Genomic DNA, 12899 nt, shown 5'->3' with positions numbered 1-12899 from the left:
GGGAGGGAAGAATCGGTCGGCTACGAAGTTTAGAAAAAAAGCCCCCCAAGTATGCAATTTTCTCAAGAGTTTTGTCCAAGATTGTAGCGACTTTGTTTTCTTTTTCTATCTAAAACTCCGGATGGCCATGCGATTTACCACCAAAACGCAGAGCTGATAGGATGAAAAATTTCACAACGGCTTACCTGTAGGGGCAGACGGACGGATGGACGGGCGGACGGTCACTTGATTACCAAATTTCTCGCATTTTTGGTTACCATTTTTTCTTACCCATGGTACTCTGCTGCGCGCGTGAAAGCTCCGCCATTATTATTATTATTATTATTACTTCGCGAAACAGCTTTCGTCAAATGGTAAGAATCAGGAAGTAAAGACGGCTAACGATGGATAACAGTGGCCATGAGAGCATGACAGTTTAATTCACTCAGAATAGTCAAGTTTGATAAAATCTTTGAAACATTATGTCACACTACGCAAGAGAGAAAAATGTCATTCCCATAATGGCTCTTGCATTCACTTATAGCAAGAGTTTCACTAATATCTACGTTTTTATTCCATAAATTTAAAGGAAATGTTTCAATCTGCAACTTTCATGGTTTTGTTGCAAATTTAATAGCAATGATGATACTTCTTTCTCGACTCGCCTGCCGGGAGTAGTAACGTTAATATTTATCAGGTCGACCACACTCTAGGAGAGCAATCTTCTCTCCGTACCCTCTTAACCAAAAGAACGTTTTCTTTATGTACAGACGGAGGTGAACTAATGGTTACCCTGCAAGCACTGGTAGCCATAATTGAAAAATTGCACCTTCAACAAGCGATAGTACGAAAGTACTGCTAAACAAATGACCGAAAGGGCCCCAACGGTTTTATACATTATATTTGGTTCGGCGAAAACCCCAAGGAGGATGATTCAATAAAGTTTATATGGTAGTACTTACATGTAGCCACCTTTGCCCAATAAGAATACGTAAGGCATTTCAATAGAATAACCAAATAAAAATATTTGGGCAAGAAGGAAGGGTTTCAAACCACGTGGCATCAACCCAAGTCGTTGTAATTGCCAGCACACCACCTTTAAAAATAACAAGGCGTAAGTATAACCGTATTTTGTAAGTCACTTAACCAACAAACAAGAGTTTAAATAAATGTCTTTAGTATATACTAAAACAGTGGATAGTGTTTTTAGCGCGCTCTGATTGGCTACTCAATCAGTGAATATCCTGCACTATTCACTGATTCACCTCCAGTTCCTCCGAGCCAGCGACGCCAAACTCGCGTAGGTTGCGAGCAAAATGCTTTCCCGGTTTGCTGCCGTAACAAACTAAGAAATTTCACAACTAATCAAGCAAGCTATTTCCGAAATACATTAAGAAGGTGACGAAGTTCGGTTTGGAAGTTTTAACAGATAAAGCTTTCTCTTTTTGACTTGAATAGTTATCGATAAAACAAGTGAAAAAGTTTTTGTTTACAAATGCAAATTAAGCTGAAGTCTTGCGTTACTTTATTTAGTTGACTTGTTCATAAATAAGCTTAAAACTAAATTTAATAATCTTTTTTACAGAATTATTTTAAATACAAACAGAATTCACAACTCCTTTTGAATGAACTTTCCCGCAAGAGCTAAACAAACGCCTTCAAAAGTTTTATTTGTCGCTAAGAAAAAGCGACGACCGCAGCCGTTCGGTCATCGCGCGCCAAAATTGTAATCGTTGGCAACAGTAAATGAGTTAAAAAATCATCATTTTGTGCTCAATTATCTCACTGTTTTAGTATATACTAAAACAATTATTCACCTCAGTGTCGGTGGCTAGTAGTGGATATTTACCTCGCCGCTTCGCGCCTCGGTAAATATGCAATACTAGAACACCTCCACTTCGGTGAATAATTGTTATTTAACAAGTAAATTTAACTGTTCTAAATGAGGAGAGAGATAAGCAATTTTCGTAAGTTATGTCCTTAATTGATGACGATATTAATCACTGATTAATGTTAACCAAGTAAGTTGAATCACTCTCAAAATGTTTATTACAAAGTTCGATGGACAGTTATTACAAATGGCGACAGCTTTTGGTGACACGGTTTATTACAAATTGCGACAAGTACTACAAAGTGTGATAGATTAATTACAGATTTCGACAGTACAGTCGTACTCAACAAATACCAACACACCCTTGACGAATATTTATAGCGCTTGCTAGTTAAAATATTAATAAATTTTTCTCCTTTGTACGTTAAAGGAGCCAGGGTCTTGTTTGATGCAACCGTCATGTTGAGTTCATGGAATAAATTTTTTGCCTCAGAAAAAGTCTATCTTCTGGAAGCCCTAAATATTTCTGTTATCTGACACTGATTTGAAGTTAGCTATGTGTAATTAGTTCTTTTTTATGGCAACACGAGGGTATATCGCCCCAGTAATGTCCTAGTAGTGTTCCAATTAAGAGGCAAGTAATAGAACATTGTACGCTCCACTTTTAGAGTTATTTGTTTAGAGTGGTCATATTCCTGGCATGCATACTTACTTGACGAATTATTTTTTTAGCGATCGCTAGTTAAACTTTTAAAACATTTTCCTCTTTTGTACGTTAAAGGGGTCACAGTGTTTTTTGATGCAACCTTCACTTTCACAGAATAAATTTCTTCCATCATCAGAGAAAGTTTATATTTTACCAGCCCTACAAATTTCTGTTTAATACCTGATACTGATTTGAAGTCAGTCATTTGTAATTGGTTCTTTTTGATGGCAACGCGAGGGTCTATATGGGCCAAGTTGTTTTCCAATTTAATGGAAGCAATATAACATTGTAAGCTCCGCTTTAAGAATTATTTGTTTAGTACGGTCATATCCAGCAAGCACACTTACTTGACGAATATTCATAGCGCTTGTTTGTTAAACTAGTAATATTTTTTTCTCCTTTCTACGTTAAACCAAAGGGGCCACATGGTTTTTTTGGTGCAAAATTTATTTGCATGGAATAAATTTCTGTCATTAGAAATAGAGTAAATTCTGCCAGCCCTATAAATATTTCTGTTATCTGGTACTGATATTGTTTTTGTTGTTGTTGTTGTTGTTTGCTTTTTTCAGCAATGCGAGGGTCAATATGGCCCTAGCAGTTTTCCAAGTTAGAGGCGAGCAATATAACATTGTAGGCTCCATTTTCAGAATTATTTGTTTAGTAAAGACATATCCAGCATGCATAAGATTGTTTAAATAGAAAAAATAATAATATTTATTAAAACCTGTCTATTCTGTGCTAACGCCAAAGGAGCGCTTTAATTGTAAACTTGGCGTTCTTATTTATAATAATCAGAACCTTCATAAATTTTAGCATTCACAATTTGCTACACCAGGTGAGATATACATTCAGCCTTTGTTCTCGCAAAATAAGCACTGAGCTTAACATTCAATTCCATGCTTAACCTAAGTCAATCGGCTATCTACGATTATATTCATTTTCAGATGAAAAATGTTGCCTCTTTTGTAAGCAATCTTTTCATTTTTTCTAAATATAAAATGACTGGTAGCAGGCTTAACTTTACGTGAGATAAATAGGATCAGTTTTAGTTTAGAGCTTGATTTGAATGAGAATTAATCAATGTTCATGAAATTACATTTTCTCTGTTATTTATTGCTCCCATTTTTATTTTGAACATCTCCGAAAATGAAACATTGATTCATTCATTTGAACTGACACTCGGCAGAATACATCTTTGAGGTAAATCATATCAGCGATTTGTCTAATTCATCATATCACTAATTTGTAGGAAATTTTGGAGGATAGGAAAATATATTGTTGAACAAAAAAGCACCTGCTTCCTACCTCCTTGTTTGCTTGTGTAAGGAAACATCTGACATCAAAACATCAACTCAAGAGAAGCAATAATCGACGAAATTAAACAGCGGACGGAACGTCTTAGCAAGTCAGTTTTCTCTTCTTAAGTCGTTATTATGGGGTCACTGTTTGGAACAAAGTTATGTGAAGACCAGAAGCCACCTTTTGCACTTTCGGTAACGACTGCAACCATATCAGCCACCTTGAGCGTCATCACGGTGCCCGGAAACTTGCTGATTTGTTGGGCAATCGTTAAAGATCCAAACAAAGAACTAAAAGTGTCTTTCAATTACCTGGTATTTAATCTTTCCATTGCTGATCTCATCACTGGACTGATAACAGAGCCTTTATTCGTACTCTTTCATGTCGGGGAAGCACAGAATTACCAAGTCATGAAAAGTGTACAGATTGTCCACATTGCTTATTTTATATCTTGTGCGGCTTCAATACTCAGCATTTCCGCTTTAGCAACAGAGAGATACCTGACCGTTACCTCAAACTACAGACGAACTTACTCGCGCTCAAAAACCATCACCGGATCTGTTCTGATATGGATTTTCTCCATCGCTATTTCAAATGTTTACTTTGCCACTGGTTTCTATACATTTGTCTTTGTTTTTGCCAACACAACAATCATTGCCACTCTAGTGATCATAACGTATGCGTACATTCGAATATATCGGAGCCTCCACGCCCATGTTGAACGCGGGACATTCTCACAGGACGACAGATTCGCACAACAAAGGTTAAAGTATGAGAAGAAGGCGACAAGATCTTTTCTTCTCGTGCTCTTCGTTTTCGTCATCTGCAACGTAACTTCATGCGTCATAATCTACATCATCTTACTTTGTTACACATGCAGCTGTGACGTCATACACTGGCTGCGAGATTTCCAGTTTCTGATAGCCCTCATCAACTGTGCTGCAAATCAGTTTTTGTATGCATGGCGGATGCCCCTGTTTGTCCGAGCCTTTAAAAATCTATTTTCTCATGCTGTGGGTTGCGTCAGGCCAAGAAGGGTAGAAACTTGTACAGGTTCAGTAAGGCTTTCTTCACTGACGGCATCTGACAGCACTTCGACAACTAACCAATCATTCCGTACAGAAAGTTTGTCTGGAGCACAGTCGTTGTGATACAGGCAAGACTTCCATTTGCCTAAGGGTCTTTGACAAAAGAACCCGGGATATCAGGAGAGTGGACACTTTTGAACTAAGACACTCGGGAATTCGGGAACTCGTGAAACAGAAGAGGAATTTACTTCAAGAACCCGGGAACTCAGAATGGCTCTAAGGAGATCAATAAATCTCGCATCACAAGTTTTAAAAGGGGCCAACCGTTGGGAAACGCCATTTGCCTCGATTCATACCTGCAGATCTTTTAACACCGCTAGGGTCCAAAGTGTATTTTCAGATCATTGTGCATAACGCTTCCTAATTTAACTTAGCGTAGTTTATTTTTAGCGACTAAAATCGACAAAACTTCAGGCAATAACTGAAGATATTTGATCTTTATGATATTTCTCTTCTGGTTGAGTACTTAAGTATTTGTATCGATAAAACACGCGTCCCTGACGTTACACTAGCAACTTCACGTTCAAGCTCAATAGTTTATGTTTGTCTCTATTTTATTTACGCGAGTAAACTTTACGTGCGTGTACACGCACGTAAAAATTACGCGACAGTGGAAATCCACCCGGCTTAATAACAGAATTTGTTTATGTCAACTGAGCTGTTAAATCAATTTACCACCGTTAAAAGCCAGATTGAAAAAGCCCGGATGAGTGGAGTGCTAGTTCTTCGTCAAAGCAAATTAAGTTAGTAATAGGTTGAGATGGGTTTATATTGGTCATTTTGAATTAGCGCTTGAGTCTGGGTCAGTGTTGTGTCGGATTGCATTATGGAACTTTTGTGTGGACGCTGTCACTTCTTTCATTGGCTTTTGCGAAGTTGGAATTAGGAAAGGACTGAAAAAAAAACATCTGGTACATGCTCTGTTTATCTTAAATGCTTGAATCCCTAATATTACGATTTGTTATTCTCGAAAGCAATTTCCATCTTACAGAATACGGATGTATTTATCTGCTCTGAAATTACTCTCAGGCTGAGTCTTTTCATTATTACGCTATTATGTTTAGAGACCCCCAGCAGGTTTGACTAATAAGGTCTTTAACACATACTAAAAAGTCACAATGGGTGTAAATTATACCTTTAATTGCAGCATATTTTCCATCAATCATAGATCGGCGTGGTTAGAGAGTTCTTTTGTAAAATTCTCTAATTACTGTAAGCTGTAATTAGTCCATCAGGTTGAGCACAAAGTCATTACATTTAAATTAACGCGCTATATAAAGAATCAAAAAAGCAAGCCTGAGGTAATTACACCTGTTTACTTTATTGGTTGTCTTGCAATTACTTCCGCAAACGAGATCATAACGATTAAATGAAAAAATAATGACAATTTATTAACCACTTTAGAAAACGTTCTTCAAATTTTACCACCTCCTCTCTATTCTGCTTTTTTTTTAAGTATACAACCGCGGAAAGTATCCAAGACAATGATTACTTGTTTTCAAACGTTGGGTGTTAGAAACCCTTGAGACAAAACGTTTAAAAATTAATTAGCTTCAATCATTTTCCTAAATATCAGTCACATTGTACCGCTCTGCTCTTTTCCTGTGAGACTGAACGCGTGTGTGTGTATTTTTTCTTTTTTTTTGCGAACATTATAATTAAAGTGCCCCACTGAAATTTTGCCATTATTAGTCGTTGCTTCTTTGTGTTCAAGAGAAATGTCTACCACTATTCCAACGACTGTCTCTTCTCTAACCGTCTCGAAACCATCGGCAATGGTGCAAACTTCCAAAACTGATTTGTCTCCTTTTACTGCCAATGAAGAAAACCATCAATTTACAAGTTCTTTTTCAATTCGCGCTATTTTGTCTTCTCCCTCCACTTCTCAAGCAGAGGCTTCCTTTTTGTCTAACCCATTTTATCGTCATCTTCTCTTCGCTGAGGATGCTGGTCAGGTTGATTACTCACCGTTTCCTCAGCATCACTGCTGTCAACACGGAGCATGCGCTGTTGGCTGGCAAGGTACAGAACTATTTTATTACGGTATTTCGATACAGCTTTTAGGGGACCATACCGATATTTTTCAATCGCCTTAACAGCGACTGTATCCTTGGTCCGATCGCCATGAGGTGTCTTCTGTAATTCACATTATTTAGCCTGCTTTGGACTTTGTTAAGATATAGTTTTAAGAAAAATCGATTTACCATGAAAACTATGAACAAAAAACTTTGAAATCAATAAGAGCAGAATATTGCACAAACCTACCATTGAAAATTCGACACCAGGGCCTTAAAGTGTGCTTTTTAGCAAATGCTTTCGGTGAGAAAAAAATTTTGAAACGAGTGTGAAGGGTGAAAGACCAGTATAGCGAGCGTAAACAAAGGTGTTTTTGAGCGACGCGCGTCAAGCGCAAGTTGACTTTTCGCATTATTGGGCAGTGATTTTGCTCAAAGTCTAAGAAAATCGTCTCTAAAAGAGAAAACACTTTAAGCAATACAAATTTGGTACAGTCAAGGCATATTAAAAGGAAAAGGCCTCTCTTCTGGTTGACATGCATCAATCTAAAACGTCTTTGCTTCATCTCTCTTATGTGCCTCGCTTCGGCCTTTCAGAATAGCTTCTGTTCTGCGGGCTAAAATAGAGACTGGTATTTTATTTGGACAACAGAGCCAAACAGTTGAAAGGACTTTTTTAAGTTAAAAAAAAAAAACAAGATCATTCATGCACGACTACAGATCTAGTTAATGGCTTGTGATTTGACTTTTGCACATTTTGGTACGAAATTTAGATGTTGACAAAAAAGACGCTGGCAAGAAAGAAAAAGACAAACCAAACAAGAGGTCACGCACCATTTTCACACCAGTGCAGTTGGAACAGTTAGAAAGTACCTTCTCCAAGCAGCAGTACGTGGCAGGAGAAGAGAGACGTCGACTGGCTGCCTCACTTAAGTTGACCGAAACACACGTAAAGGTCTGGTTCCAAAACAGGAGAATCCGGTTTAGAAAACAGGCTCAACGGCAGGAAGACACTGCATAGTTTATCTGCATCGGTTTCTGACTATGGAATTTAAACCTGTATTTAATTAGCGACAGTATGCCAAACCTTGTAGATGAGAGTATGGCAAAGGACTTAATATTTTGCATATAGGACAAACTTGTGCTATAGGAATTCTTGTAATGAAAAGGTTTCTCTTAGCTTGCGACTAAATCTTCCTTTCCTCGAGATCTTGAGGGTCTAGGGTGGGGTGGGGGAGGTAAGACAAACTCTCTCTGCACTCTCTCCCTTCCCAATCGCGAGTGGAGCCAGAAAGTTTGCTTGTAGGCCAATCTTGAACAGGAGAGGAGAGAAAAGAAGGGGCCATTTTCAACATTCTCTCCCTCATCTTTTTCAGAAGATTATTTAAGTGAGCTTTAGAGATGCTAAGAAACTGGGCAGAAATACTACTACTACTACTACTACTACTACTACTACTACTACTACTACTACTACTACTACTACTACTACTACTACTACGACGACGACGACGACGACGACGACGACTACTAATAATAATAATAATAATAATAATAATAATAATAATAATAATAATAATAATAATAACAATAAAGATCTGGAGGTAGCATATCCACAAAGTGGTTCTTCGTCTACCCGGTTCCTGATCGAATTGGAATTTGGAAATGTTGGTTTTTGACGAGATGGGAAAACCGTAGTAACCGCAGAAAAACCTCTAGTAGAAAAGGAGAGAACCACAACAAACTCAACCCACATAAGGCGTCTACCTCGGGATTTGAACCCGGGCCACATTGGTGGGAGGCGAGCGCTCTTACCAGTGCGCCAGCCCTTGTTCCCCAAGAAATGGTTAAAGGAGGCAGTTTCGTACTACAGCGTTTTAAACGGTTTATTTTTCTTCCGAGATGGCGCGCGCTAGGATGAAATTACTTTGGAATGGGTAAATATCAGCAAATAATGATATGTGAGCTAGTGCAGGTCTCACTAAAACACCTTTTTCTGTTCCAGTTCAGTCGTGTAGTCTTTTTATGACGAAAGTTGAAAAGAATGTTACCAAATGACCCCCCAAAACTCAATCGCAGCGCAATAAGAGATTTTCTCCTATAAAGCCGAGAGATTCATTCAACCAACCGCATTTCATATTACTTCCAACCATCCGAGACCCTCTTGGCGTGTTTTGCGTCAATCTTCCTCCTGCAATTTATTAACACCCTTATTTGATGAGAGAGATATTTAATGGTCATAAAACTAATAAGACCGTGGCCCTCCTAAATGCCGTTATGTGATAATATAGTATAAAAGTTACAAGTAACAATTGTATTACGTTAAGAACTCTTTGAATGCAAACCTAAATTAAATCTTTACACTTCATTTCCTACATAACTAATCCAAGTGTACTAAGTGTCTAAAATAACGAAAGTTATGAAAATCCTGTAGTTGATGTACACTGTGAGCCTGAATCTTTTCAGGCCTCCTTTCACTGCTCTTCGATGCAGCTTTTCTAAAACTACAATTATAATTTTTTTTACAAAGAGAGACTAGGAAATATTCTTTAAGTTAAATGTTTGGGTGCGTGCCGTTGAGAGCATGAAACTTTTAGCCTCTATCATTTTCAGCTCTTGCAACCCTTTTCTAAACTGACAAGGCAGCAAAAATCCCTACCCTGATCCAGATGTTTTGGCCACAACGAAAAATCAAGCTAAAACAGGCAACCCTAATCCTGGATTCAGAACTGTGCAAAATTGTTTGACAAAAGAAGAAAGTAAAGCACTTTGTGAAAAAAAAAGTTATCAAGCAACCCTACCAGCACATTCTTAAAAAACTTTGGTCTCTTATTCGGAAATCTCCTCGCCTCGCCTACCGCAAATAAGGTTAATATAACGGAAATGATCGCCAATAAATAAAGTTTGAACTTATACTACGTTGATTTTCCTAGGAATGATTTAGTTTTCGAATTTCCTCATATCGTCAAGGTCAGCTCCTGTTGACTGTTCATTACTCACTGATACAGTGGAACGTTTTTCTCTTCCTTCCCATCCCACGAAGATCGGATGGATCCGACCAAACGCCCTGCGAAAACCACCCATCCGCCACGCATATAAAAACTGGTTAAAAGCGGAGTTAACCAGCACAAGTAGGTATTGGAGATCCCTAAACCAGTGTATTAGCACACAGCTACATGTGCTGCAGAGGTTGATAACATAAATCATCACACAAGATGGAAAACTACACAAAAAGAACGAAACTAAGATAAGAAAGAAACATTTTGTGGCCTTTTTTTCTACGTGAAGCCCTTTACGAGTAGTTCCGTGACCAAGAACTGATCTCATATGCCTTGCATGAGCGTTTAGTCTCCGAAAAATGCGAACGAAATAAAAAACTAATAACGCCATCGTTAATATTATTGTAGTGTTAGCGAAAATAAACGCTAACGTGTAAAATCCAGCCACGAAGTAGAGAAAAGGCAAGCCTCCTGAAAAAACCCATATTGCAACAGATGCAGCGATAACTTGCGAAGAAGACAGCTTTCTGGTGGTTATAGAAGTCACTGTTATATAGCGGTCTGTGGCCAATGCAGCTATGCTCAACACAGAGGCAGTAGAGGACATGAAATATGACATATACACTACCCAACGCAAGCCTAAGACTTGATGGTGCATCGCTTCAGCGCTGTGGTACCACACAAAAACGGGTTCAGTAACAATTCCAATAAAGGAGTCGGCTATTGCAAGGTTCAGAACCAAATAGTTGAAAGATGATTTCAGTTCCCTGTTCGGGTCTTTAATGATTGCCCAGCAGATCAGCAAGTTTCCTGGGACGGTTGCTACGCACAAAATGGCCGAAACGCTTGCTGTTGTGACTGAGGTAGCGTACGGTGCCCAGACATCGTCGCAGAGATTGCTGCTGAACTTCATCGCTTCCTTGAAAATAAATAGTATTCAACTCGAACAGCTACTAGTTCCTGTCACCTGTCGCAAGCGGGTAAATTGCGATTTTTTTTTTTACACCAATTCTTTTACTTCTGTGTAACCGTCCCAGCTATTGCGTGGAAACCCCCTAAAAGATGAAGCAAAAAGCTTGCTTATAGCTAACAAAAAATTGCTAGAGGATGAACAAAAATTCAAGAGTGAAAAATAAAAACTACGGATACGTGTCTGTATTTGTTTGCTTTTTTTTTGGCAAAGAAGCACTTTCAAACACAAACATGAATTCTACATAGATTCTCTGTTCATTCTTAAAAGCCTTTTACAGCAAAAATAAGACACGTACCAGGGCAGGTCTTGCTTCTTAGTCAGCATTCTTTCTCGGCATGAAGGTTTTCGATGTTTCAACAAAATGTCCCGATAATGTATTTTAAAGCAGATGCTTTTTTTGACAGCTTGATATCTATGTAGACAATTCGCGTTAAAACAATTTTCTTATGATAAATATAGAAATGTGGTAAACAATTTCCTATGTAATATGAATCTGAGTCAAGACCCATACCGAGAAGAAAACTAATCTATTTCCTGAGAGTTAAAAATACATCAATATATTCAAACAACGCCTCAGTTTACGTCAGCTTGTGAAAAAAAAGATTTACCTCGACAGATCTAAAAGCAACGGAGTAAAATAAACAGTTTAATAATAAGAATCCCTTATGCATGGCGAACATATTGGTAAATGGAGACATATGACTCGAATTTCATCAAACTCGAAGTAGTTATGTGAAGCGTTGTAGCAAGCCCAAATAGCAGAAAATCCATTCTTCTAATTATTTTTTACAAAAGGCCTCGCTACATTTCGCTTTAAAGAATAACATCGCAATTGACAATTTCAATGCACAATTATGTCAACTTGGCGTAAAATTAAAAAGTGAAAAAAAAAAATTACAAATGAAATCAAATGAATTGCGGGTTGTTATTGTTAAAAGCATTTGTGCCATCTTCCGGTACTTGTAATTGCAATTGGAATTGAGGTAATTGTTCGCCGGGTTTAAGCATCTAAATCTATCGAATCTTAAATTAAGGTAAAAAAGACGGCAAGAAAAAAAAAATGAACGCGACAATTAGAACAAATCAGACCTTTTCAGTCTTTTCCCAACTATGGTGAAATTATTGTCATTCTTGTAACACAAGTTTAGGTTGATATTCTTGACAAAGAAGGTAAAAATTGCCGCTTTCAGTTATCACGCATCGCTTTAGCTACATGTTTGATATTGTCCTCAAAAACAATCGGGAAGCCAAAATTTCCTCAGTTTCATTAAAAACCTAGCATGCCCAAAACATAACCACGACAAGACAATAGCAATTAGGGGCACCCAACGACGGTTTCCTCGTAAATACATTGAAAACACTTTTTACGCTATCCTAGGCGGCGCTATAATATCGGTCATCCTAGGGCAACTTGGGGCTTTTTGAAATTACAAGGGCTTCAGTATTTTTTTCCCGAAAATTTTAGAGGCAATTTAACGTATTACGAAAATGAGAATTTTTCTGATTCCTCTCTTCATATTTTTTAATCTGAATATTTTAGGTTTTCTTTCTGCCACGAAAAATAGCCTAACCTGAGGAGTGAAATGTGAAAAAGTAACCTTCAGAAAATCGTAGGAAATTAGGTAAGCTTCGAAAAATGTACATGAAGGCAACAGTCATGTAGAAAATTTAGCCGCCCTCGCGTAATAGAAAATTCTAGGCAATATTTGCTCCCAGTCCGAACAAGATATTTTAAAGAAAACAGTCGTTGAATGCCCCTGAGCAATAGCAGGTATCCGTTAGCCCTTGTTGTTTGGTGTAAGGATTTCAGGTGACGTGTACGCACACGCCGTTTTCCCCATTGTATCCAGCGTCTTCGTTCCCCTTGACCAGTGAGTTCTTCAAGCCAGCAGCCAAATATTAATCTCGAGGTACGAGATTGCAATGCGTCTGCAAGAGGTGCTCTCGAAGTCTTGCAGTTGTCAAAAAATACATATAGGAAATGCAAAAAAGAAGACAGGTTGCTTTGTATC

General features: G+C 38.0%; 2 protein-coding genes across 2 annotated transcripts; one reads left to right on the top strand and one right to left on the bottom strand.

Moving 5' to 3' along the window:
• Nucleotides 1-3673: 3673 nt before the first annotated feature.
• LOC140935045 (melatonin-related receptor-like) lies at nucleotides 3674-6476 on the top strand. Its single transcript, XM_073384580.1, has one exon. The coding sequence runs from the start codon at nucleotides 3950-3952 to the stop codon at nucleotides 4964-4966; it is 1017 nt and encodes a 338-aa protein (XP_073240681.1). The 5' UTR covers nucleotides 3674-3949; the 3' UTR covers nucleotides 4967-6476.
• A 2181-nt stretch (nucleotides 6477-8657) lies between these two features.
• LOC140935044 (histamine H2 receptor-like) lies at nucleotides 8658-10902 on the bottom strand. Its single transcript, XM_073384579.1, has one exon. The coding sequence runs from the start codon at nucleotides 10825-10827 to the stop codon at nucleotides 9856-9858; it is 972 nt and encodes a 323-aa protein (XP_073240680.1). The 5' UTR covers nucleotides 10828-10902; the 3' UTR covers nucleotides 8658-9855.
• Nucleotides 10903-12899: the final 1997 nt, after the last annotated feature.

This window comes from Porites lutea, chromosome 4 (assembly GCF_958299795.1).
Source record: "Porites lutea chromosome 4, jaPorLute2.1, whole genome shotgun sequence".
In the NCBI taxonomy this organism is placed as follows: domain Eukaryota; kingdom Metazoa; phylum Cnidaria; class Anthozoa; order Scleractinia; family Poritidae; genus Porites; species Porites lutea.
Note: the sequence above shows the minus strand (reverse complement) of the source record. Positions and strands in the feature narration are given on the sequence as shown.